Genomic DNA, 27,990 nt, shown 5'->3' on the forward strand with positions numbered 1-27,990 from the left:
GTTACATACACCGATCAGCCATAACGTTATGTCATCATGGGCACCCTGACCGGTCCCCATACGCCACAAACGATGGGATGCACTGTGTTCTGACACCTTTCTATCAGAACCAGCATTAACTTGTTCATCAGTTTAAGCTCCAGTAGCTCTTCTATTGGATCAGACAACACGGGCCAGCCTTCGCTCCCCACGTGCATCAATGAGCCTCAGGTCTGACCCTGTCGCCGGTTCACCGGTTTTCCTTCCTTGGACCACTTCTGGTAGGTCCTGACCACTGCAGACCGGGAACATCCCACAAGAGCTGCAGTTCTGGAGATGCTCTGACCCGGTCGTCTAGCCAGCACTATCTGGCCCTCGTTGTCAAAGTCGCTCACATCCTTACGCTGGCCCATTTGTTCTGCTTCCAACACAAAGTTCAAAGTTCAAAATGTTCACTTGCTGTCTAATATATCCCCCCCACTGCTAGGTGCCATGGTAACCAGATAATCCATGTTATTCACTTCACCTGTCAGTGGTCTGGATGTTATGGCTGATCAGTGTTTACCCACCAAGTTTCATACATCTAGGTGAAACCATAATAAGGGACTCAATTCTATCAATTTTGTGGGGGGCGCTTTCGAGCTATTTTGTCACATTCAAGCATGAGACCCAGAAAATATAAAGTTTTTCACCAGTACTGATACATGTGCCAACTTTGGTCAGTTTCCGAGCACCTTTATCACCTCAAAAATGTGATTTATTAGCATAAGTAATAATACTATAAAACATTAATATTTTAACATAATAAAACATTACAGTTTCAATAAGGTCCTTGCAGCCCGACGTGGTTGGGACCTAAATATTGTCCAGAAACCCTCACAGGTACTGCATTTAGCATAAAAAATATGATCTAATTATAACATGGCAATCTGCAGCCCAACAGGCAACAACAGTCAGTGTGTCAGTGTGCTGACTTGACTATGACTTGCCCCAAACTGCATGTGATTATCATAAAGTGGGCATGTCTGTAAAGTGGGTACCCAAAAAACTATTTACATTCACATATCTGGAGGTCAGAGGTCAAGGGACCCCTTTGGAAATGGACATGACCTTTTTCCTCGCCACAATTTAGTGTAAGTTATTAGCGTAAGTTATTTGTGTAATTATGAATTGTCCCAAGGACACTTCGACATGTGGACTGGAGGAGCCGGGGATCAAACCGCTGACCTTCTGATTAGTGGACGACCTGCTCTACCTCTGAGCCACAGCTCCCGAACAGCTGGGAAGAGGCCTCTACTGTGCCTCTGGGGCTTTCTCTGACCTTGTTGTTCCTTGACCAGATTTGACCTCTAAACCATACTCTATCCACTTCCTCCTAATCAGACGTTTCATCCAACATTGTCCCAAACCGATCTGCAGGATCTTGGACCCATGTATTGTTTTATGAGTCAGTATCGGCTATTTAATCTCCGTTTCGGATCTTGTGTTTGCTCCGGGTATGTCAGCTGTCAGATGTGCTTGTGTAGTGTTTCTATGTATTTTTACGTGACTTTGGTTTTTCACTGAATTCCATTGTGTCCCATGTATCATTTCTTTTCTCTTGTGTGTGGAAACAGGAAAAAGCCACAGCTGACTCAGTCTCCCATGGAGCCTTTGCCCGTTCCCAAGAAACTACACTTCAACATCACCCCTGACATCAAGAAGGACCTTGAGGAGGCTAAGCTACACATGGACAAGTGAGAGCAGCTTTTAGTTGTGATTGAGTTGCATAGACAGCCAGTGACTGCAACAATAGAAACCCAGAGGAAGATGAACACATTCTATGTGCTGCTACGTGAACAGCTACATGCAGCCACAACTCCATTTTCACAAATAAGATACACAATCTACAGATAATTGGCTTCAAATGTGACCTAAGATATTTTAAAAACAATATGACAATCCCATGACCAGTGTGAACGTTGATATTGGACGATAACCCTGGATTATATTTAATGATCTTAATACAATATCTGCTACAGTAAGATCATGACCAAATAAACTATGCTCTAGTAATGCTCAGGGTTAGGTGACTACAATCCTTGATTGATCAGGAAAACACAGCGTATCTTACCGGTGTCTGCAGATAAAGACGACACAGCGTATCTTACCGGTGTCTGCAGATAAAGATGACACAGCGTATCTTACCTGTAGTCTGCAGATAAAGACGACACAGCGTATCTTACCTGTAGTCTGCAGATAAAGACGACACAGCGTATCTTACCGGTGTCTGCAGATAAAGACGACACAGCGTATCTTACCTGTAGTCTGCAGATAAAGACGACACAGCGTATCTTACCTGTAGTCTGCAGATAAAGACGACACAGCGTATCTTACCGGTGTCTGCAGATAAATATGACACAGCGTATCTTACCTGTAGTCTGCAGATAAAGACGACACAGCGTATCTTACCTGTAGTCTGCAGATAAAGACGACACAGCGTATCTTATCTGTAGTCTGCAGATAAAGACGACACAGCGTATCTTACCTGTAGTCTGCAGATAAAGACGACACAGCGTATCTTACCTGTAGTCTGCAGATAAAGACGACACAACGTATTTTACCTGTAATCTGCGGATAAAGACGACACAGCGTATCTTACCTGTAGTCTGCGGATGAAGACGACACAACGTATCTTACCTGTAGTCTGCAGATAAAGACGACACAGCGTATTTTACCTGTAGTCTGCGGATAAAGACGACACAGCGTATCTTACCTGTAGTCTGCGGATAAAGACGACACAACGTATCTTACCTGTAGTCTGCAGATAAAGACGACACAACGCATCTTACCTGTAGTCTGCAGATAAAGACGACACAGCGTATCTTACCTGTAGTCTGCAGATAAAGACGACACAGCGTATCTTACCTGTAGTCTGCAGATAAAGACGACACAACGTATCTTACCTGTAGTCTACAGATAAAGACGACACAACGTATCTTACCTGTAGTCTGCAGATAAAGACGACACAGCGTATCTTACCGGTGTCTGCAGATAAAGATGACACAGCGTATCTTACCTGTAGTCTGCAGATAAAGACGACACAACGTATCTTACCTGTAGTCTGCAGATAAAGACGACACAACGTATCTTACCTGTAGTCTGCCAATAAAGACGACACAGCGTATTTTACCTGTAATCTGCAGATAAAGACGACACAGCGTATCTTACCTGTAGTCTGCAGATAAAGACGACACAACGTATCTTACCTGTAGTCTGCAGATAAAGATGACAGCGTATCTTACCGGTGTCTGCAGATAAAGATGACAGCGTATCTTACTGGTGTCTGCAGATAAAGACGACACAACGTATCTTACCTGTAGTCTGCAGATAAAGATGACAGCATATCTTACCGGTGTCTGCAGATAAAGACGACACAACGTATCTTACCTGTAGTCTGCAGATAAAGACGACACAGCGTATCTTACCGGTGTCTGCAGATAAAGATGACACAGCGTATCTTACCTGTAGTCTGCAGATAAAGACGACACAACGTATCTTACCTGTAGTCTGCCGATAAAGACGACACAGCGTATTTTACCTGTAGTCTGCGGATAAAGACGACACAGCGTATCTTACCTGTAGTCTGCAGATAAAGACGACACAACGTATCTTACCTGTAGTCTGCAGATAAAGACGACACAACGTATCTTACCTGTAGTCTGCAGATAAAGACGACACAACGTATCTTACCTGTAGTCTGCAGATAAAGACGACACAGCGTATCTTACCTGTAGTCTGCAGATAAAGACGACACAACATATCTTACCTGTGGTCTGCAGATAAAGTGTCTGGGGTGGCTTTTTGCCTTCCCTCTGAGTTATGTAATCAATGAACATGTCGTTGACAGAAAAGCTGCAGTTTGTTGGCTGCAGAACATTTAGAGACTGCAGCAACCAAAGGAAACAGCGCTCAGCGAACTGTTTGCCGATTTCAGCCACAGTCGTGCTATCTCCTCTCATAATCCATTGTGTGTCTACATTGCTATGTATGGTAAAGCAGGTTTCATGCTTGCCATAGTGTAAATAAATTGATTTGGAGAATCCACAACACAACTATTACCATTATTACATCTGGCTGAAAATTCCTTCTGCCATGGTCATTCACTTCAAACTATATCCATAAAGCTGTTGTACATTTTGACAAAAAACAGTTGAAGGCCCTACTGCAGGCTCTGCCATCTTCAGCGTTAAGTTAACACTGTGAAAATAGCAGTGTGAGTGAAAGGAAGCTGCTGCTCCCTGTGGCTGTACACTCGCTTCCTATCCCAAGAAAGAGGGAGGAGGAAAAATCAATCAGGAAATTCAACCTGATATGGGCAGAATTAATACTACACCATCTGTAATAATATCACATTTTCATTTATATTTAGCATTTTGCATAGATATATGCTGACAAAGAAATAAATGTCTCCCATCCCCACCACCACAGACTGGCCCGAGACACAGATCTGGTTGTTAGGATATTTGACCACTTTGGGAAAAACGTCCTCAAGGCCCACAAGATGAGCCCTGATGCTTTCATACAGATGGCGCTCCAGCTGGCCTACTACAGGTGAGGTGCTGAAAAGTCATGTGGAGATGGATTGTCTTTGTAAGCAGGATTTTTACTTGTACTTTACATTATAAACCAAGGGTAACTAGAAAGCTACAGAGGTTGTATGTCAAAATAAACTTGATCATTCAGTCAGACACCAACAGATAATCTGGTAGCCATTAAGTGAGAAGTTTTCAGGTTGTTCTTAAAATCAGGGGATTAGTGTTCAGGAAACTCAAACAAGCAGTACATTTTTTCATCAGCCAGAAACTGGAGTAATGGGTGAACAAATCCTCTCAGCAAAATCAAACTGGATAGTTGGTAAAACATTATACTCACTGTGTTTGCAGAGCTTCAGTGTTTGTTTGACTGGTCAACCCGTTTTAGGGCTCTGTATGTTGTATGAAACATGTCTTTCCTTTCTTTTGTCAGGATGCACCAGCGGTTCACTGTACTGGAGGAACCTGTCTCCCTGCGAATGTTCAGACTGGGCCGTATATGTAATGTCAATACAAACTTGCCTGCTGCAGTCACCTTCGTCAAGGCCTTCGATGACCCCCAAAAAGAGGTCTGATGAGATGAAAACGTCTAATGCAAATCTATGAAACGAGCTGGCTACTTCTTCTCAAAGATATTATGATTATCCATAAAAGAGATCAACCAAAGTTGATCTCTTTTATGGATAATCATAATATCTTTGAGAAGATTCAGTCAGATTCCCATTCTCTTCATAGCACTCCAACTGTCTGTAGTATATTCAGCAACAATCTTTAATTAAAGCTGCAAGCAGCGATGATCGGGCCCTCGCCCACGCGCGCACATCGGGGGAACGCGCACGTCGGGATACCCGCTGTCGTGCATTCCCATGAAAGTCGGACATCGTAGGCAACAGTTAGAGTTTATTTTCTGCTTGGAGCTTGTGGCGCTGGATATGACCTGTTGAGAACATGTGGGGCGTCCTGTAAAGGCACTTCTATGAGGGTTGGTTGCAGTATACAACCATTTCCGGTTTCCTGTAGGGGTCGCTATGACTTTCACTCATAATGGCACATATATGTCTTCAGGCCTGGACTATTATCCAGCTTGTGAAATTTGGGGCAGATCGGACTATGTAAAGTCAAGTAACAACAGCCTCCTGTGTCGTGGCGACTCATCAAAATTCGCCATGCCACCACGGCGCTGCCGTTCGATAGAAAGTTCCGATTTTTGAAAGGAAGCATCATCGAGGTCTTAAGGCTTTTCTCACCAAATTTGAGGTAGATGTGATTCATTTCTGAGGCAGAGTACATCAACGTGTAAAACATGATATTTCCTGTTACCACTAGGTGGCGCTATGACTGCGAGCCAAAATTTGCATGTGGATGTCGTCACACAGGGACTTTTATCTTGCATGAGAAATTTGGAGCAGATTGGTTACTATACGCCAAAGTTACAACAACTTCCTGTTTCTTGGCGAAAGGTGCTTTTTCGCCGCCACGCCACGACAACATAGTTCGATAACTTTTTGATCTTTGAGTAACTTTTCATCCCAAAGGTCTTAAGATACTACTGACCAAATTTGAAGTTGATCGGGTTAAATCTCTAGGAGGAGTTCGTTAAAGTACAGCGCCTGGATATGGTAAAAAAACGCCATAAAATCCAATATGGCCGACTTCCGGTTGGGTTTACGGTATACCTCCAAGAGGGTTTTATTTACGTCTCATCATGGTACATATAGCTACCAAATTTCGTAAATTTAGGAGAAACGTGTCGTCGGGGCTACTCAATAGGGGGCGCTAGCGAGCCAATTTGCCACACCCGAGCACGAAACCCATATCAGATATTTATTTCACGGACGTTTTATCTTGCATGAGAAATTTGGAGCAGATTGGTTACTATACGCCAAAGTTACAACAACTTCCTGTTTTTTGGCGATGAAGCTTTTTCGCCGCCACGCCACGGCAACATGGTTCGATAACTTTTTGATCTTTTGATAAGTTTTCTTCCCAAAGGTCTTAAGATACTACTGACCAAGTTTCAGGTAGATGTGATTAATTTCTGAGGCAGAGTACATCAATGTGTAAAACATGATATTTCCTGTTACCACTAGGTGGCGCTATGACTGTGAGTCAAAATTTGCATATGGATGTCGTCAGACAGGGACCTTTATCAGGCATGAGAAATTTGGAGCATATAGGTTAATGTACGACAAAGTTACAACAACTTCCTGTTTCTTGGCGAAAGGCGCTTTTTCGCCGCCACGCCACGGCAACATAGTTCGATAACTTTTTGATCTTTGAGTAACTTTTCATCCCAAAGGTCTTAAGATACTACTGACCAAATTTGAAGTTGATCGGGTTAAATCTCTAGGAGGAGTTCGTTAAAGTACAGCGCCTGGAAATGGTAAAAAAACGCCATAAAATCCAATATGGCCGACTTCCGGTTGGGTTTACGGTATACCTCCAAGAGGGTTTTATTTACGTCTCGTCATGGTACATATACCTACCAAATTTCGTAAATTTAGGGGAAACGTGTCGTCGGGGCTACTCAATAGGGGGCGCTAGCGAGCCAATTTGCCACACCCGAGCACGAAACCCATATCAGATATTCATTTCACGCACGTCTGACACGTGTGCAAAATTTCAAAAAAAGTTCATTATCCCAAGCACCTCGTTTTCACGCTCAAAGACATAATAGAATAATAATAATAAGAATAATAATAATTAAAGCTGCAAGCAGCGATGATCGGGCCCTCGCCCATGCGCGCACGTCGGTGGAACGCGCACGTCGGGGCACGTACATGTCTTCAGGGCAAGACTCTTATAAAACATGTCAAATTTGGGGAAGATTGGACAATGTATAGCCAATTTACAACAACTTCCTGTTTCCTGTAGGGGGCGCTATGACTATCACGCATAATACCACATATATGTCTTCAGGCCTGGTCCATTATCCAGCTTGTGAAGTTTGGAGCAGATTGGACTATGTAAAGTCAAGTAACAACAGCCTCCTGTTTTTTGGCGAAGAAGCTTTTTCGCCGCCACGCCACGGCAACATGGTTCGATAACTTTCTGATCTTTTGATAACTTTTCATCCCAAATGTCTTAAGATACTACTGACCAAATTTGAAGTTGATCGGGTTAAATCTCTAGGAGGAGTTCGTTAAAGTACAGCGCCTGGATATGGTAAAAAAAACGCCATAAAATCCAATATGGCCGACTTCCGGTTGGGTTTACGGTATACCTCCAAGAGGGTTTTATTTACGTCTCATCATGGTACATATACCTACCAAATTTCATAAATTTAGGAGAAACGTGTCGTCGGGGCTACTCAATAGGGGGCGCTAGCGAGCCAATTTGCCACACCCGAGCACGAAACCCATATCAGATATTCATTTCACGCACGTCTGACACGTGTGCAAAATTTCAAAAAAAGTTCATTATCCCAAGCACCTCGTTTTCACGCTCAAAGACATAATAGAATAATAAGAATAATTAAAGCTGCAAGCAGCGATGATCGGGCCCTCGCCCACGCGCGCACGTCGGAGGAACGCGCACGTCGGGGCACGTACATGTCTTCAGGGCAAGACTCTTATAAAACATGTCAAATTTGGGGAAGATTGGACAATGTACAGCCAATTTACAACAATTTCCTGTTTCCTGTAGGGGGCGCTATGACTATCACGCATAATACCACATATATGTCTTCAGGCCTGGTCCATTATCCAGCTTGTGAAGTTTGGAGCAGATTGGACTATGTAAAGTCAAGTAACAACAGCCTCCTGTTTTTTGGCGAAGAAGCTTTTTCGCCGCCACGCCACGGCAACATGGTTTGATAACTTTTTGATCTTTTGATAAATTTTCATCCCAAAGGTCTTAAGATACTACTGACCAAGTTTCAGGTAGATGTGATTAATTTCTGAGGCAGAGTACATCAATGTGTAAAACATGATATTTCCTGTTACCACTAGGTGGCGCTATGACTGTGAGTCAAAATTTGCATATGGATGTCGTCAGAGAGGGACCTTTATCAGGCATGAGAAATTTGGAGCATATAGGTTAATGTACGACAAAGTTACAACAACTTCCTGTTTCTTGGCGAAAGGCGCTTTTTCGCCGCCACGCCACGGCAACATAGTTCGATAACTTTTTGATCTTTGAGTAACTTTTCATCCCAAAGGTCTTAAGATACTACTGACCAAATTTGAAGTTGATCGGGTTAAATCTCTAGGAGGAGTTCGTTAAAGTACAGCGCCTGGAAATGGTAAAAAAACGCCATAAAATCAAATATGGCCGACTTCCGGTTGGGTTTACGGTATACCTCCAAGAGGGTTTTATTTACGTCTCGTCATGGTACATATACCTACCAAATTTCGTAAATTTAGGGGAAACGTGTCGTCTGGGCTACTCAATAGGGGGCGCAAGCGAGCCAATTTGCCACACCCGAGCACGAAACCCATATCAGATATTTATTTCACGGACGTTTTATCTTGCATGAGAAATTTGGAGCAGATTGGTTACTATACGCCAAAGTTACAACAACTTCCTGTTTTTTGGCGATGAAGCTTTTTCGCCGCCACGCCACGGCAACATGGTTCGATAACTTTTTGATCTTTTGATAAGTTTTCTTCCCAAAGGTCTTAAGATACTACTGACCAAGTTTGAGGTAGATGTGATTAATTTCTGAGGCAGAGTACATCAATGTGTAAAACATGATATTTCCTGTTATCACTAGGTGGCGCTATGACTGTGAGTCAAAATTTGCATATGGATGTCGTCAGACAGGGACCTTTATCAGGCATGAGACATTTGGAGCATATAGGTTAATGTACGACAAAGTTACAACAACTTCCTGTTTCTTGGCGAAAGGCGCTTTTTCGCCGCCACGCCACGGCAACATAGTTCGATAACTTTTTGATCTTTGAGTAACTTTTCATCCCAAAGGTCTTAAGATACTACTGACCAAATTTGAAGTTGATCGGGTTAAATCTCTAGGAGGAGTTCGTTAAAGTACAGCGCCTGGATATGGTAAAAAAACGCCATAAAATCCAATATGGCCGACTTCCGGTTGGGTTTACGGTATACCTCCAAGAGGGTTTTATTTACGTCTCATCATGGTACATATACCTACCAAATTTCGTAAATTTAGGAGAAACGTGTCGTCGGGGCTACTCAATAGGGGGCGCTAGCGAGCCAATTTGCCACACCCGAGCATGAAACCCATATCAGATATTCATTTCACGCACGTCTGACACGTGTGCAAAATTTCAAAAAAAGTTCATTATCCCAAGCACCTCGTTTTCACGCTCAAAGACATAATAGAATAATAAGAATAATAAGAATAATAATCATTTGAAATACAATAGGTCCTCGGACCGACTTTGTCGGTGCTCGGGCCCTAATAATCATTTGAAATATAATAGGTCCTCGGACCGACTTTGTCGGTGCTCGGGCCCTAATAAGAATAATTAAAGCTGCAAGCAGCGATGATCGGGCCCTCGCCCACGCGCGCACATCGGGGGAACGCGCACGTCGGGGCACGTACATGTCTTCAGGGCAAGACTCTTATAAAACATGTCAAATTTGGGGAAGATTGGACAATGTACAGCCAATTTACAACAACTTCCTGTTTCCTGTAGGGGGCGCTATGACTATCACGCATAATACCACATATATGTCTTCAGGCCTGGTCCATTATCCAGCTTGTGAAGTTTGGAGCAGATTGGACTATGTAAAGTCAAGTAACAACAGCCTCCTGTTTCTTGGCGAAAGGCGCTTTTTCGCCGCCACGCCACGGCAACATAGTTCGATAACTTTTTGATCTTTTGATAAGTTTTCATCCCAAAGGTCTTAAGATATTACTGACTAAGTTTCATGTAGATGTGATTAATTTCTGAGGCAGAGTACATCAATGTGTAAAACATGATATTTCCTGTTACCACTAGGTGGCGCTATGACTGTGAGTCAAAATTTGCATATGGATGTCGTCAGACAGGGACCTTTATCAGGCATGAGAAATTTGGAGCATATAGGTTAATGTACGTCAAAGTTACAACAACTTCCTCTTTCTTGGCGAAAGGCGCTTTTTCGCCGCCACGCCACGGCAACATAGTTCGATAACTTTTTGATCTTTTGATAAGTTTTCATCCCAAAGGTCTTAAGATACTACTGACCAAGTTTCATGTAGATGTGATTAATTTCTGAGGCAGAGTACATCAATGTGTAAAACATGATATTTCCTGTTACCACTAGGTGGCGCTATGACTGTGAGTCAAAATTTGCATATGGATGTCGTCAGACATGGACCTTTATCAGGCATGAGAAATTTGGAGCATATAGGTTAATGTACGTCAAAGTTACAACAACTTCCTGTTTCTTGGCGAAAGGCGCTTTTTCGCCGCCACGCCACGGCAACATAGTTCGATAACTTTTTGATCTTTGAGTAACTTTTCATCCCAAAGGTCTTAAGATACTACTGACCAAATTTGAAGTTGATCGGGTTAAATCTCTAGGAGGAGTTCGTTAAAGTACAGCGCCTGGAAATGGTAAAAAAACGCCATAAAATCCAATATGGCCGACTTCCGGTTGGGTTTACGGTATACCTCCAAGAGGGTTTTATTTACGTCTCGTCATGGTACATATACCTACCAAATTTCGTAAATTTAGGGGAAACGTGTCGTCGGGGCTACTCAATAGGGGGCGCTAGCGAGCCAATTTGCCACACCCGAGCACGAAACCCATATCAGATATTTATTTCACGTACGTTTTATCTTGCATGAGAAATTTGGAGCAGATTGGTTACTATACGCCAAAGTTACAACAACTTCCTGTTTTTTGGCGATGAAGCTTTTTCGCCGCCACGCCACGGCAACATGGTTCGATAACTTTTTGATCTTTTGATAAGTTTTCTTCCCAAAGGTCTTAAGATACTACTGACCAAGTTTCAGGTAGATGTGATTAATTTCTGAGGCAGAGTACATCAATGTGTAAAACATGATATTTCCTGTTACCACTAGGTGGCGCTATGACTGTGAGTCAAAATTTGCATATGGATGTCGTCAGACAGGGACCTTTATCAGGCATGAGAAATTTGGAGCATATAGGTTAATGTACGACAAAGTTACAACAACTTCCTGTTTCTTGGCGAAAGGCGCTTTTTCGCCGCCACGCCACGGCAACATAGTTCGATAACTTTTTGATCTTTGAGTAACTTTTCATCCCAAAGGTCTTAAGATACTACTGACCAAATTTGAAGTTGATCGGGTTAAATCTCTAGGAGGAGTTCGTTAAAGTACAGCGCCTGGATATGGTAAAAAAACGCCATAAAATCCAATATGGCCGACTTCCGGTTGGGTTTACGGTATACCTCCAAGAGGGTTTTATTTACGTCTCATCATGGTACATATACCTACCAAATTTCGTAAATTTAGGAGAAACGTGTCGTCGGGGCTACGCAATAGGGGGCGCTAGCGAGCCAATTTGCCACACCCGAGCACGAAACCCATATCAGATATTCATTTCACGCACGTCTGACACGTGTGCAAAATTTCAAAAAAAGTTCATTATCCCAAGCACCTCGTTTTCACGCTCAAAGACATAATAGAATAATAAGAATAATTAAAGCTGCAAGCAGCGATGAACGGGCCCTCGCCCCTTGCGCGTCGAGGATGCTGGCGGGACGCCGACCGACGCGGCCGGGCACCGTGAAGCCGAAACTCTGACGAGCGCCACGACGCCTGCCGCAAGGCTCTACGACAGGCACTCTCTGCTGAGCGATATAACACCTCCCACAAGACTCTACGACAAACGGATCACGAGTTATGAAAGGGGGCGTGGCTAATGTGTAGGGGGCGGGCATAACTTTCACCAATGAAACAGGCACTCTCTGCTGAGTGATATGACACCCCCCACAAGACTCTACTACAAACGGATCATGAGTTATGAACGGGGGCGGGGCTAATGTGTAGGGGGCGGGGCTAACCATCCCCAATGAAACAGGCACTCTCTGCTGAGTGATATGACACCTCCCGCAAGACTCTACTATAAACGGTTCATGAGATATGAAAGGGGGCGGGGCTAACGTCTTGGGGCGGGGCTATGAGTATAATTTTTCATATACATGTCATCAGTACTGGACCACCATCATACCTGAGAGATTTGGGGCAGATCGGACTATGTACAGTTGAGTTACAATAACTGCCTGTTTCATGGCGAATGGCTCAAAATGGACGCCACGCCACGTTCCGCTCGTTAAGTGAAAACTCACGATTTTAATAACTTTTCATCTTCAAGGTCTTAAGATGGTCCTGACCAAATTTCAAATCGATCTGATTAAACCTGTAGGAGGAGTTCGTTAAAGTACGCGGCCTATAAAATGCTAAAAGTGACATGAAATCCAATATGGCCGACTTCCGGGTGGGCGGAGCTAATGAAACCCAATGAGGAATATGTTTCAAATGATGAGTGGGATATGCATACCAAATTTCATGATTATCGGATCAACTTTGACAAAGTTAAAATTTCAACGCGTTAGGGGGCGCTATAGAGCCGGCTAAACACACTGAGCCTAATGGCTATATATTTAAATAAAGTTCACAGGTGTCTATCATCTTGCCAAATTTCATGAGTTTTCGAGTACCTAAAGGTATGTTCAAAATCTGAAAGACATAAGGGGGCGCTAGAGAGCCAACATGCCACGCCCAAGCAAAATTTCACCACTAAAATTAAGTAATTACTAGTTTGGATGTGTGTGTAAAGTTTCATAAATTTTTGTGCATCCTAAAGTCTTCAAATATGCGTTCGTAAATTCTAAAATCACGCAGGAAGTCCAACATGGCTGACTTCCTGTTTGCCGAAGAAATCTCAAAATCATTTAATCCAGGTATGAGGGCGTGAGCAATGACATACTTGAATTTCGTGAAGATCGAAGAAACTTTCTCTGAAAAACTGCGTACGTTAGGGGGCGCTATGGAGCCCTCTGGAGACACCCGAGCCCAGTCACTCCAGAACATTGAATTTCCCACCAGTTCTGACGCATACTCCACTTTTCGTGAGTTTTGGGGATGGCTAAGGTCGTCAAAAACGCGATCTACCAGCGGAAAAAGAATAATAATAATAATTAAAGCTGCAAGCAGCGATGAACGGGCCCTCGCCCCTTGCGCGTCGAGGATGCTGGCGGGACGCCGACCGACGCGGCCGGGCACCGTGAAGCCGAAACTCTGACGAGCGCCACGACGCCTGCCGCAAGGCTCTACGACAGGCACTCTCTGCTGAGCGATATAACACCTCCCACAAGACTCTACGACAAACGGATCACGAGTTATGAAAGGGGGCGTGGCTAATGTGTAGGGGGCGGGCATAACTTTCACCAATGAAACAGGCACTCTCTGCTGAGTGATATGACACCCCCCACAAGACTCTACTACAAACGGATCATGAGTTATGAAAGGGGGCGGGGCTAATGTGTAGGGGGCGGGGCTAACCATCCCCAATGAAACAGGCACTCTCTGCTGAGTGATATGACACCTCCCGCAAGACTCTACTATAAACGGTTCATGAGATATGAAAGGGGGCGGGGCTAACGTCTTGGGGCGGGGCTATGAGTATAATTTTTCATATACATGTCATCAGTACTGGACCACCATCATACCTGAGAGATTTGGGGCAGATCGGACTATGTACAGTTGAGTTACAATAACTGCCTGTTTCATGGCGAATGGCTCAAAATGGACGCCACGCCACGTTCCGCTCGTTAAGTGAAAACTCACGATTTTAATAACTTTTCATCTTCAAGGTCTTAAGATGGTCCTGACCAAATTTCAAATCGATCTGATTAAATCTGTAGGAGGAGTTCGTTAAAGTACGCGGCCTATAAAATGCTAAAAGTGACATGAAATCCAATATGGCCGACTTCCGGGTGGGCGGAGCTAATGAAACCCAATGAGGAATATGTTTCAAATGATGAGTGGGATATGCATACCAAATTTCATGATTATCGGATCAACTTTGACAAAGTTAAAATTTCAACGCGTTAGGGGGCGCTATAGAGCCGGCTAAACACACTGAGCCTAATGGCTATATATTTAAATAAAGTTCACAGGTGTCTATCATCTTGCCAAATTTCATGAGTTTTCGAGTACCTAAAGGTATGTTCAAAATCTGAAAGACATAAGGGGGCGCTAGAGAGCCAACATGCCACGCCCAAGCAAAATTTCACCACTAAAATGAAGTAATTACTAGTTTGGATGTGTGTGTAAAGTTTCATAAATTTTTGTGCATCCTAAAGTCTTCAAATATGCGTTCGTAAATTCTAAAATCACGCAGGAAGTCCAACATGGCTGACTTCCTGTTTGCCGAAGAAATCTCAAAATCATTTAATCCAGGTATGAGGGCGTGAGCAATGACATACTTGAATTTCGTGAAGATCGAAGAAACTTTCTCTGAAAAACTGCGTACGTTAGGGGGCGCTATGGAGCCCTCTGGAGACACCCGAGCCCAGTCACTCCAGAACATTGAATTTCCCACCAGTTCTGACGCATACTCCACTTTTCGTGAGTTTTGGGGATGGCTAAGGTCGTCAAAAACGCGATCTTGCAGCGGAAAAAGAATAATAATTAAAGCTGCAAGCAGCGATGAACGGGCCCTCGCCCCTTGCGCGTCGGGGATGCTGGCGGGACGCCGACCGACGCGGCCGGGCACCGTGAAGCCGAAACTCTGACGAGCGCCACGACGCCTGCCGCAAGGCTCTACGACAAACGGTTCATGAGTTATGAAAGGGGGCGGGGCTAATGTGTAGGGGGCGGGCATAACCTTCACCAATGAAACAGGCACTCTCTGCTGAGTTATATGACACTTCCCACAAGACTCTACGACAAACGGATCACGAGTTATGAAAGGGGGCGGGGCTAATGTGTAGGGGGCGGGCATAACCTTCACCAATGAAACAGGCACTCTCTGCTGAGCGATATAACACCTCCCACAAGACTCTACGACAAACGGATCATGAGTAATGAAAGGGGGCGTGGCTAATGTGTAGGGGGCGGGGATAACCTTCACCAATGAAACAGGCACTCTCTGCTGAGTGATATGACACCTCCCACAAGACTCTACGACAAACGGATCATGAGTTATGAAAGGGGGCGGGGCTAATGTGTAGGGGGCGGGGATAACCTTCACCAATGAAACAGGCACTCTCTGCTGAGTGATATGACACCTCCCACAAGACTCTACGACAAACGGATCATGAGTTATGAAAGGGGGCGGGGCTAATGTGTAGGGGCCGTGGCTATGACTATATTTTTGCATTTACATATAATCAGGACTGGACCCTTATCATACCTGAGAAATTTGGGGCAGATCGGACTATGTACAGTTGAGTTAGGGTTAACCCACTCTCTGCTGAGTGATATGACACATCCCACAAGACTCTACTATAAACGGTTCATGAGTTATGAAAGGGGGCGGGGCTAACGTCTTAGGGCGGGGCTATGAGTATAATTTTTCATATACATGTCATCAGTACTGGAGCACCATCATACCTGAGAGATTTGGGGCAGATCGGACTATGTACAGTTGAGTTACAATAACTGGCGAATGGCTCAAAATGGCCGCCACGCTACGGTCCGATCGTTAAGTGGACACTCATCATTTTAATAACTTTTCATCTTCAAGGTCTTAAGATGGTCCTGACCAAATTTCAACTCCATCTGATCAAATCTGTAGGAGGAGTTCGTTAAAGTACGCGGCCAATAAAACTCAAAAATTGGGAAAATCGTACATAAAATCCAATATGGCCGACTTCCGGGTGGGCGGAGCTAATGAAACCCAATGAGGAATATGTTTCAAATGATGAGTGGGATATGCATACCAAATTTCATGATTATCGGATCAACTTTGACAAAGTTAAAATTTCAACGCGTTAGGGGGCGCTATAGAGCCGGCTAAACACACTGAGCCTAATGGCTATATATTTAAATAAAGTTCACAGGTGTCTATCATCTTGCCAAATTTCATGAGTTTTCGAGTACCTAAAGGTATGTTCAAAATCTGAAAGACATAAGGGGGCGCTAGAGAGCCAACATGCCACGCCCAAGCAAAATTTCACCACTAAAATGAAGTAATTACTAGTTTGGATGTGTGTGTAAAGTTTCATAAATTTTTGTGCATCCTAAAGTCTTCAAATATGCGTTCGTAAATTCTAAAATCACGCAGGAAGTCCAACATGGCTGACTTCCTGTTTGCCGAAGAAATCTCAAAATCATTTAATCCAGGTATGAGGGCGTGAGCAATGACATACTTGAATTTCGTGAAGATCGAAGAAACTTTCTCTGAAAAACTGCGTACGTTAGGGGGCGCTATGGAGCCCTCTGGAGACACCCGAGCCCAGTCACTCCAGAACATTGAATTTCCCACCAGTTCTGACGCATACTCCACTTTTCGTGAGTTTTGGGGATGGCTAAGGTCGTCAAAAACGCGATCTTGCAGCGGAAAAAGAATAATAATTAAAGCTGCAAGCAGCGATGAACGGGCCCTCGCCCCTTGCGCGTCGAGGATGCTGGCGGGACGCCGACCGACGCGGCCGGGCACCGTGAAGCCGAAACTCTGACGAGCGCCACGACGCCTGCCGCAAGGCTCTACGACAGGCACTCTCTGCTGAGCGATATAACACCTCCCACAAGACTCTACGACAAACGGATCACGAGTTATGAAAGGGGGCGTGGCTAATGTGTAGGGGGCGGGCATAACTTTCACCAATGAAACAGGCACTCTCTGCTGAGTGATATGACACCCCCCACAAGACTCTACTACACACGGATCATGAGTTATGAAAGGGGGCGGGGCTAATGTGTCGGGGGGGGGGCTAACCATCCCCAATGAAACAGGCACTCTCTGCTGAGTGATATGACACCTCCCGCAAGACTCTACTATAAACGGTTCATGAGATATGAAAGGGGGCGGGGCTAACGTCTTGGGGCGGGGCTATGAGTATAATTTTTCATATACATGTCATCAGTACTGGACCACCATCATACCTGAGAGATTTGGGGCAGATCGGACTATGTACAGTTGAGTTACAATAACTGCCTGTTTCATGGCGAATGGCTCAAAATGGACGCCACGCCACGTTCCGCTCGTTAAGTGAAAACTCACGATTTTAATAACTTTTCATCTTCAAGGTCTTAAGATGGTCCTGACCAAATTTCAAATCGATCTGATTAAATCTGTAGGAGGAGTTCGTTAAAGTACGCGGCCTATAAAATGCTAAAAGTGACATGAAATCCAATATGGCCGACTTCCGGGTGGGCGGAGCTAATGAAACCCAATGAGGAATATGTTTCAAATGATGAGTGGGATATGCATACCAAATTTCATGATTATCGGATCAACTTTGACAAAGTTAAAATTTCAACGCGTTAGGGGGCGCTATAGAGCCGGCTAAACACACTGAGCCTAATGGCTATATATTTAAATAAAGTTCACAGGTGTCTATCATCTTGCCAAATTTCATGAGTTTTCGAGTACCTAAAGGTATGTTCAAAATCTGAAAGACATAAGGGGGCGCTAGAGAGCCAACATGCCACGCCCAAGCAAAATTTCACCACTAAAATGAAGTAATTACTAGTTTGGATGTGTGTGTAAAGTTTCATAAATTTTTGTGCATCCTAAAGTCTTCAAATATGCGTTCGTAAATTCTAAAATCACGCAGGAAGTCCAACATGGCTGACTTCCTGTTTGCCGAAGAAATCTCAAAATCATTTAATCCAGGTATGAGGGCGTGAGCAATGACATACTTGAATTTCGTGAAGATCGAAGAAACTTTCTCTGAAAAACTGCGTACGTTAGGGGGCGCTATGGAGCCCTCTGGAGACACCCGAGCCCAGTCACTCCAGAACATTGAATTTCCCACCAGTTCTGACGCATACTCCACTTTTCGTGAGTTTTGGGGATGGCTAAGGTCGTCAAAAACGCGATCTTGCAGCGGAAAAAGAATAATAATTAAAGCTGCAAGCAGCGATGAACGGGCCCTCGCCCCTTGCGCGTCGGGGATGCTGGCGGGACGCCGACCGACGCGGCCGGGCACCGTGAAGCCGAAACTCTGACGAGCGCCACGACGCCTGCCGCAAGGCTCTACGACAAACGGTTCATGAGTTATGAAAGGGGGCGGGGCTAATGTGTAGGGGGCGGGCATAACCTTCACCAATGAAACAGGCACTCTCTGCTGAGTTATATGACACTTCCCACAAGACTCTACGACAAACGGATCACGAGTTATGAAAGGGGGCGTGGCTAATGTGTAGGGGGCGGGCATAACCTTCACCAATGAAACAGGCACTCTCTGCTGAGTGATATGACACCTCCCACAAGACTCTACGACAAACGGATCATGAGTTATGAAAGGGGGCGGGGCTATTGTGTAGGGGGCGGGGATAACCTTCACCAATGAAACAGGCACTCTCTGCTGAGTGATATGACACCTCCCACAAGACTCTACGACAAACGGATCATGAGTTATGAAAGGGGGCGGGGCTAATGTGTAGGGGCCGTGGCTATGACTATATTTTTGCATTTACATATAATCAGGACTGGACCCTTATCATACCTGAGAAATTTGGGGCAGATCGGACTATGTACAGTTGAGTTAGGGTTAACCCACTCTCTGCTGAGTGATATGACACATCCCACAAGACTCTACTATAAACGGTTCATGAGTTATGAAAGGGGGCGGGGCTAACGTCTTAGGGCGGGGCTATGAGTATAATTTTTCATATACATGTCATCAGTACTGGAGCACCATCATACCTGAGAGATTTGGGGCAGATCGGACTATGTACAGTTGAGTTACAATAACTGGCGAATGGCTCAAAATGGCCGCCACGCTACGGTCCGATCGTTAAGTGGACACTCATCATTTTAATAACTTTTCATCTTCAAGGTCTTAAGATGGTCCTGACCAAATTTCAACTCCATCTGATCAAATCTGTAGGAGGAGTTCGTTAAAGTACGCGGCCAATAAAACTCAAAAATTGGGAAAATCGTACATAAAATCCAATATGGCCGACTTCTGGGTGGGCGGGGCTTATGAAACCCAATGAGGAATATGTTTCAAATGATGAGTGGGATATGCATACCAAATTTCATGAATATCGGATCAACTTTGACAAAGTTAAAATTTCAACGCGTTAGGGGGCGCTATAGAGCCGGCTAAACACACTGAGCCTAATGGCTATACAGTTACATAAAGTTCACAGGTGTCTATCATTTTGCCAAATTTTATGAGATTCCGAGTACCTAAAGGTATGTTCAAAATCTGAAAGACATAAGGGGGCGCTAGAGAGCCAACATGCCACGCCCAAGCAAAATTTCACCACTAAAATGAAGTAATTACTAGTTTGGATGTGTGTGTAAAGTTTCATAAATTTTTGTGCATCCTAAAGTCTTCAAATATGCGTTCGTAAATTCTAAAATCACGCAGGAAGTCCAACATGGCTGACTTCCTGTTTGCCGAAGAAATCTCAAAATCATTTAATCCAGGTATGAGGGCGTGAGCAATGACATACTTGAATTTCGTGAAGATCGAAGAAACTTTCTCTGAAAAACTGCGTACGTTAGGGGGCGCTATGGAGCCCTCTGGAGACACCCGAGCCCAGTCACTCCAGAACATTGAATTTCCCACCAGTTCTGACGCATACTCCACTTTTCGTGAGTTTTGGGGATGGCTAAGGTCGTCAAAAACGCGATCTTGCAGCGGAAAAAGAATAATAATAATAATAATAATAATCCCCAGAAAAACAATAGGTTCCTTGCACTTCGTGCCAGGACACCGTTGGGTCCTGGCACTTTCGTGCTCGGGCCCTAATAATTAAAGCTGCAAGCAGCGATGAACGGGCCCTCGCCCCTTGCGCGTCGAGGATGCTGGCGGGACGCCGACCGACGCGGCCGGGCACCGTGAAGCCGAAACTCTGACGAGCGCCACGACGCCTGCCGCAAGGCTCTACGACAGGCACTCTCTGCTGAGCGATATAACACCTCCCACAAGACTCTACGACAAACGGATCACGAGTTATGAAAGGGGGCGTGGCTAATGTGTAGGGGGCGGGCATAACTTTCACCAATGAAACAGGCACTCTCTGCTGAGTGATATGACACCCCCCACAAGACTCTACTACAAACGGATCATGAGTTATGAAAGGGGGCGGGGCTAATGTGTAGGGGGCGGGGCTAACCATCCCCAATGAAACAGGCACTCTCTGCTGAGTGATATGACACCTCCCGCAAGACTCTACTATAAACGGTTCATGAGATATGAAAGGGGGCGGGGCTAACGTCTTGGGGCGGGGCTATGAGTATAATTTTTCATATACATGTCATCAGTACTGGACCACCATCATACCTGAGAGATTTGGGGCAGATCGGACTATGTACAGTTGAGTTACAATAACTGCCTGTTTCATGGCGAATGGCTCAAAATGGACGCCACGCCACGTTCCGCTCGTTAAGTGAAAACTCACGATTTTAATAACTTTTCATCTTCAAGGTCTTAAGATGGTCCTGACCAAATTTCAAATCGATCTGATTAAATCTGTAGGAGGAGTTCGTTAAAGTACGCGGCCTATAAAATGCTAAAAGTGACATGAAATCCAATATGGCCGACTTCCGGGTGGGCGGAGCTAATGAAACCCAATGAGGAATATGTTTCAAATGATGAGTGGGATATGCATACCAAATTTTATGATTATCGGATCAACTTTGACAAAGTTAAAATTTCAACGCGTTAGGGGGCGCTATAGAGCCGGCTAAACACACTGAGCCTAATGGCTATATATTTAAATAAAGTTCACAGGTGTCTATCATCTTGCCAAATTTCATGAGTTTTCGAGTACCTAAAGGTATGTTCAAAATCTGAAAGACATAAGGGGGCGCTAGAGAGCCAACATGCGACGCCCAAGCAAAATTTCACCACTAAAATAAACTAATTACGAGTTTGGATGTGCGTGTAAAGTTTCATTATTTTTTGTGCATCCTAAAGTCTTCAAATATGCGTTCGTAAATTCTAAAATCACGCAGGAAGTCCAACATGGCTGACTTCCTGTTGGCCGAAGAAATCTCAAAATCATTTAATCCAGGTATGAGGGCGTGAGCAATGACATACTTGAATTTCGTGAAGATCGAAGAAACTTTCTCGGAAAAACTGCGTACGTTAGGGGGCGCTATGGAGCCCTCTGGAGACACCCGAGCCCAGTCACTCCAGAACATTGAATTTCCCACCAGTTCTGACGCATACTCCACTTTTCGTGAGTTTTGGGGATGGCTAAGGTCGTCAAAAACGCGATCTACCAGCGGAAAAAGAATAATAATAATAATCCCCAGAAAAACAATAGGTTCCTTGCACTTCGTGCCAGGACACCGTTGGGTCCTGGCACTTTCGTGCTCGGGCCCTAATAATAATTAAAGCTGCGAGCAGCGATGAACGGGCCCTCGCCCCTACTTGCGCGTCGGGGATGCTGGCGGGACGCCGACCGACGCGGCCAGGCACTGTGAAGCCGAAACTCTGACGAGCGCCACGACACCTGCCGCAAGGCTCTACGACAAGCGGTTCACGAGTTATGAAGGGGGGCGTGGCTAATGTGTAGGAGGCGGGGATAACAACACCAACTTAACAGGCACTCTCTGCTGAGCGATATAACACCTCCCACAAGACTTTACGACAAACGGATCATGAGTTATGAAAGGGGGCGTGGCTAATGTGTAGGGGGCGGGCATAACTTTCACCAATGAAACAGGCACTCTCTGCTGAGTGATATGACACCTCCCACAAGACTCTACTATAAACGGTTCATGAGATATGAAAGGGGGCGTGGCTAATGTATAGGGAGCGGGGATAACAATACCAACTTAACAGGCACTCTCTGCTGAGTGATATGACACCTCCCACAAGACTCTACGACAAACGGTTCATGAGTTATGAAAGGGGGCGTGGCTAATGTGTAGGGGGCGTGGATAACCTTAACCAATAAAACAGGAACTCTCTGCTGAGTGATATGACACCTCCCATAAGCCTGTACGACAAACGGTTCATGAGTTATGAAAGGGGGCGTGGCTATGACTATATTTTTGCATTTACATATAATCAGGACTGGACCCTTATCATACCTGAGAAATTTGGGGCAGATCGAACTATGTACAGTTGAGTTAGGGTTAACCCACTCTCTGCTGAGTGATATGACACCTCCCACAAGACTCTACGACAAACGGATCATGAGTTATGAAAGGGGGCGGGGCTAATGTGTAGGGGGCGGGGCTAACCATCCCCAATGAAACAGGCACTCTCTGCTGAGTGATATGACACCTCCCGCAAGACTCTACTATAAACGGTTCATGAGATATGAAAGGGGGCGGGGCTAACGTCTTGGGGCGGGGCTATGAGTATAATTTTTCATATACATGTCATCAGTACTGGAGCACCATCATACCTGAGAAATCTGGGGCAGATCGGACTATGTACAGTTGAGTTACAATAACTGCCTGTTTCATGGCGAATGGCTCAAAATGGCCGCCACGCTACGGTCCGATCGTTAAGTGGACACTCATCATTTTAATAACTTTTCATCTTCAAGGTCTTAAGATGGTCCTGACCAAATTTCAACTCCATCTGATCAAATCTGTAGGAGGAGTTCGTTAAAGTACGCGGCCTATAAAACGCTAAAAGTGACATGAAATCCAATATGGCCGACTTCCGGGTGGGCGGAGCTAATGAAACCCAATGAGGAATATGTTTCAAATGATGAGTGGGATATGCATACCAAATTTCATGAATATCGGATCAACTTTGACAAAGTTAAAATTTCAACGCGCTAGGGGGCGCTATAGAGCCGGCTAAACACACTGAGCCTAATGGCTATACAGTTACATAAAGTTCACAGGTGTCTATCATTTTGCCAAATTTTATGAGATTCCGAGTACCTAAAGGTATGTTCAAAATCTGAAAGACATAAGGGGGCGCTAGAGAGCCAACATGCCACGCCCAAGCAAAATTTCACCACTAAAATGAAGTAATTACTAGTTTGGATGTGTGTGTAAAGTTTCATAAATTTTTGTGCATCCTAAAGTCTTCAAATATGCGTTCGTAAATTCTAAAATCACGCAGGAAGTCCAACATGGCTGACTTCCTGTTTGCCGAAGAAATCTCAAAATCATTTAATCCAGGTATGAGGGCGTGAGCAATGACATACTTGAATTTCGTGAAGATCGAAGAAACTTTCTCTGAAAAACTGCGTACGTTAGGGGGCGCTATGGAGCCCTCTGGAGACACCCGAGCCCAGTCACTCCAGAACATTGAATTTCCCACCAGTTCTGACGCATACTCCACTTTTCGTGAGTTTTGGGGATGGCTAAGGTCGTCAAAAACGCGATCTTGCAGCGGAAAAAGAATAATAATTAAAGCTGCAAGCAGCGATGAACGGGCCCTCGCCCCTTGCGCGTCGAGGATGCTGGCGGGACGCCGACCGACGCGGCCGGGCACCGTGAAGCCGAAACTCTGACGAGCGCCACGACGCCTGCCGCAAGGCTCTACGACAGGCACTCTCTGCTGAGCGATATAACACCTCCCACAAGACTCTACGACAAACGGATCACGAGTTATGAAAGGGGGCGTGGCTAATGTGTAGGGGGCGGGCATAACTTTCACCAATGAAACAGGCACTCTCTGCTGAGTGATATGACACCCCCCACAAGACTCTACTACAAACGGATCATGAGTTATGAAAGGGGGCGGGGCTAATGTGTAGGGGGCGGGGCTAACCATCCCCAATGAAACAGGCACTCTCTGCTGAGTGATATGACACCTCCCGCAAGACTCTACTATAAACGGTTCATGAGATATGAAAGGGGGCGGGGCTAACGTCTTGGGGCGGGGCTATGAGTATAATTTTTCATATACATGTCATCAGTACTGGACCACCATCATACCTGAGAGATTTGGGGCAGATCGGACTATGTACAGTTGAGTTACAATAACTGCCTGTTTCATGGCGAATGGCTCAAAATGGACGCCACGCCACGTTCCGCTCGTTAAGTGAAAACTCACGATTTTAATAACTTTTCATCTTCAAGGTCTTAAGATGGTCCTGACCAAATTTCAAATCGATCTGATTAAATCTGTAGGAGGAGTTCGTTAAAGTACGCGGCCTATAAAATGCTAAAAGTGACATGAAATCCAATATGGCCGACTTCCGGGTGGGCGGAGCTAATGAAACCCAATGAGGAATATGTTTCAAATCATGAGTGGGATATGCATACCAAATTTCATGATTATCGGATCAACTTTGACAAAGTTAAAATTTCAACGCGTTAGGGGGCGCTATAGAGCCGGCTAAACACACTGAGCCTAATGGCTATATATTTAAATAAAGTTCACAGGTGTCTATCATCTTGCCAAATTTCATGAGTTTTCGAGTACCTAAAGGTATGTTCAAAATCTGAAAGACATAAGGGGGCGCTAGAGAGCCAACATGCCACGCCCAAGCAAAATTTCACCACTAAAATTAAGTAATTACTAGTTTGGATGTGTGTGTAAAGTTTCATAAATTTTTGTGCATCCTAAAGTCTTCAAATATGCGTTCGTAAATTCTAAAATCACGCAGGAAGTCCAACATGGCTGACTTCCTGTTTGCCGAAGAAATCTCAAAATCATTTAATCCAGGTACGAGGGCGTGAGCAATGACATACTTGAATTTCGTGAAGATCGAAGAAACTTTCTCTGAAAAACTGCGTACGTTAGGGGGCGCTATGGAGCCCTCTGGAGACACCCGAGCCCAGTCACTCCAGAACATTGAATTTCCCACCAGTTCTGACGCATACTCCACTTTTCGTGAGTTTTGGGGATGGCTAAGGTCGTCAAAAACGCGATCTTGCAGCGGAAAAAGAATAATAATAATCCCCAGAAAAACAATAGGTTCCTTGCACTTCGTGCCAGGACACCGTTGGGTCCTGGCACTTTCGTGCTCGGGCCCTAATAATAATCCCCAGAAAAACAATAGGTTCCTTGCACTTCGTGCCAGGACACCGTTGGGTCCTGGCACTTTCGTGCTCGGGCCCTAATAATAATAATAATCCCCAGAAAAACAATAGGTTCCTTGCACTTCGTGCCAGGACACCGTTGGGTCCTGGCACTTTCGTGCTCGGGCCCTAATTAAAGCTGCAAGCAGCGATGAACGGGCCCTCGCCCCTTGCGCGTCGAGGATGCTGGCGGGACGCCGACCGACGCGGCCGGGCACCGTGAAGCCGAAACTCTGACGAGCGCCACGACGCCTGCCGCAAGGCTCTACGACAGGCACTCTCTGCTGAGCGATATAACACCTCCCACAAGACTCTACGACAAACGGATCACGAGTTATGAAAGGGGGCGTGGCTAATGTGTAGGGGGCGGGCATAACTTTCACCAATGAAACAGGCACTCTCTGCTGAGTGATATGACACCCCCCACAAGACTCTACTACAAACGGATCATGAGTTATGAAAGGGGGCGGGGCTAATGTGTAGGGGGCGGGGCTAACCATCCCCAATGAAACAGGCACTCTCTGCTGAGTGATATGACACCTCCCGCAAGACTCTACTATAAACGGTTCATGAGATATGAAAGGGGGCGGGGCTAACGTCTTGGGGCGGGGCTATGAGTATAATTTTTCATATACATGTCATCAGTACTGGACCACCATCATACCTGAGAGATTTGGGGCAGCTCGGACTATGTACAGTTGAGTTACAATAACTGCCTGTTTCATGGCGAATGGCTCAAAATGGACGCCACGCCACGTTCCGCTCGTTAAGTGAAAACTCACGATTTTAATAACTTTTCATCTTCAAGGTCTTAAGATGGTCCTGACCAAATTTCAAATCGATCTGATTAAATCTGTAGGAGGAGTTCGTTAAAGTACGCGGCCTATAAAATGCTAAAAGTGACATGAAATCCAATATGGCCGACTTCCGGGTGGGCGGAGCTAATGAAACCCAATGAGGAATATGTTTCAAATGATGAGTGGGATATGCATACCAAATTTCATGATTATCGGATCAACTTTGACAAAGTTAAAATTTCAACGCGTTAGGGGGCGCTATAGAGCCGGCTAAACACACTGAGCCTAATGGCTATATATTTAAATAAAGTTCACAGGTGTCTATCATCTTGCCAAATTTCATGAGTTTTCGAGTACCTAAAGGTATGTTCAAAATCTGAAAGACATAAGGGGGCGCTAGAGAGCCAACATGCCACGCCCAAGCAAAATTTCACCACTAAAATTAAGTAATTACTAGTTTGGATGTGTGTGTAAAGTTTCATAAATTTTTGTGCATCCTAAAGTCTTCAAATATGCGTTCGTAAATTCTAAAATCACGCAGGAAGTCCAACATGGCTGACTTCCTGTTTGCCGAAGAAATCTCAAAATCATTTAATCCAGGTATGAGGGCGTGAGCAATGACATACTTGAATTTCGTGAAGATCGAAGAAACTTTCTCTGAAAAACTGCGTACGTTAGGGGGCGCTATGGAGCCCTCTGGAGACACCCGAGCCCAGTCACTCCAGAACATTGAATTTCCCACCAGTTCTGACGCATACTCCACTTTTCGTGAGTTTTGGGGATGGCTAAGGTCGTCAAAAACGCGATCTTGCAGCGGAAAAAGAATAATAATTAAAGCTGCAAGCAGCGATGAACGGGCCCTCGCCCCTTGCGCGTCGAGGATGCTGGCGGGACGCCGACCGACGCGGCCGGGCACCGTGAAGCCGAAACTCTGACGAGCGCCACGACGCCTGCCGCAAGGCTCTACGACAGGCACTCTCTGCTGAGCGATATAACACCTCCCACAAGACTCTACGACAAACGGATCACGAGTTATGAAAGGGGGCGTGGCTAATGTGTAGGGGGCGGGCATAACTTTCACCAATGAAACAGGCACTCTCTGCTGAGTGATATGACACCCCCCACAAGACTCGATGAGACGGATCATGAGTTATGAAAGGGGGCGGGGCTAATGTGTAGGGGGCGGGGCTAACCATCCCCAATGAAACAGGCACTCTCTGCTGAGTGATATGACACCTCCCGCAAGACTCTACTATAAACGGTTCATGAGATATGAAAGGGGGCGGGGCTAACGTCTTGGGGCGGGGCTATGAGTATAATTTTTCATATACATGTCATCAGTACTGGACCACCATCATACCTGAGAGATTTGGGGCAGATCGGACTATGTACAGTTGAGTTACAATAACTGCCTGTTTCATGGCGAATGGCTCAAAATGGACGCCACGCCACGTTCCGCTCGTTAAGTGAAAACTCACGATTTTAATAACTTTTCATCTTCAAGGTCTTAAGATGGTCCTGACCAAATTTCAAATCGATCTGATTAAATCTGTAGGAGGAGTTCGTTAAAGTACGCGGCCTATAAAATGCTAAAAGTGACATGAAAT

At 45.0% G+C, this 27,990-nt stretch overlaps 1 protein-coding gene across 1 annotated transcript in view; it reads left to right on the plus strand.

The window, feature by feature from the left end:
• Positions 1-27,990, plus strand: part of LOC119495763 (carnitine O-acetyltransferase-like) — a 105,401-nt gene that overhangs the window by 26,513 nt on the left and 50,898 nt on the right. Inside the window, exons 7-9 of the mRNA XM_037782522.1 lie at positions 1,596-1,715; positions 4,450-4,572; positions 4,987-5,122. Of these exons, the coding sequence (XP_037638450.1) occupies positions 1,596-1,715; positions 4,450-4,572; positions 4,987-5,122 (379 nt within the window). The remainder of the gene's footprint in view (positions 1-1,595; positions 1,716-4,449; positions 4,573-4,986; positions 5,123-27,990) is intronic.

Source organism: Sebastes umbrosus, chromosome 10 (genome assembly GCF_015220745.1).
Source record: "Sebastes umbrosus isolate fSebUmb1 chromosome 10, fSebUmb1.pri, whole genome shotgun sequence".
NCBI classification, from domain to species: Eukaryota; Metazoa; Chordata; class Actinopteri; order Perciformes; family Sebastidae; genus Sebastes; species Sebastes umbrosus.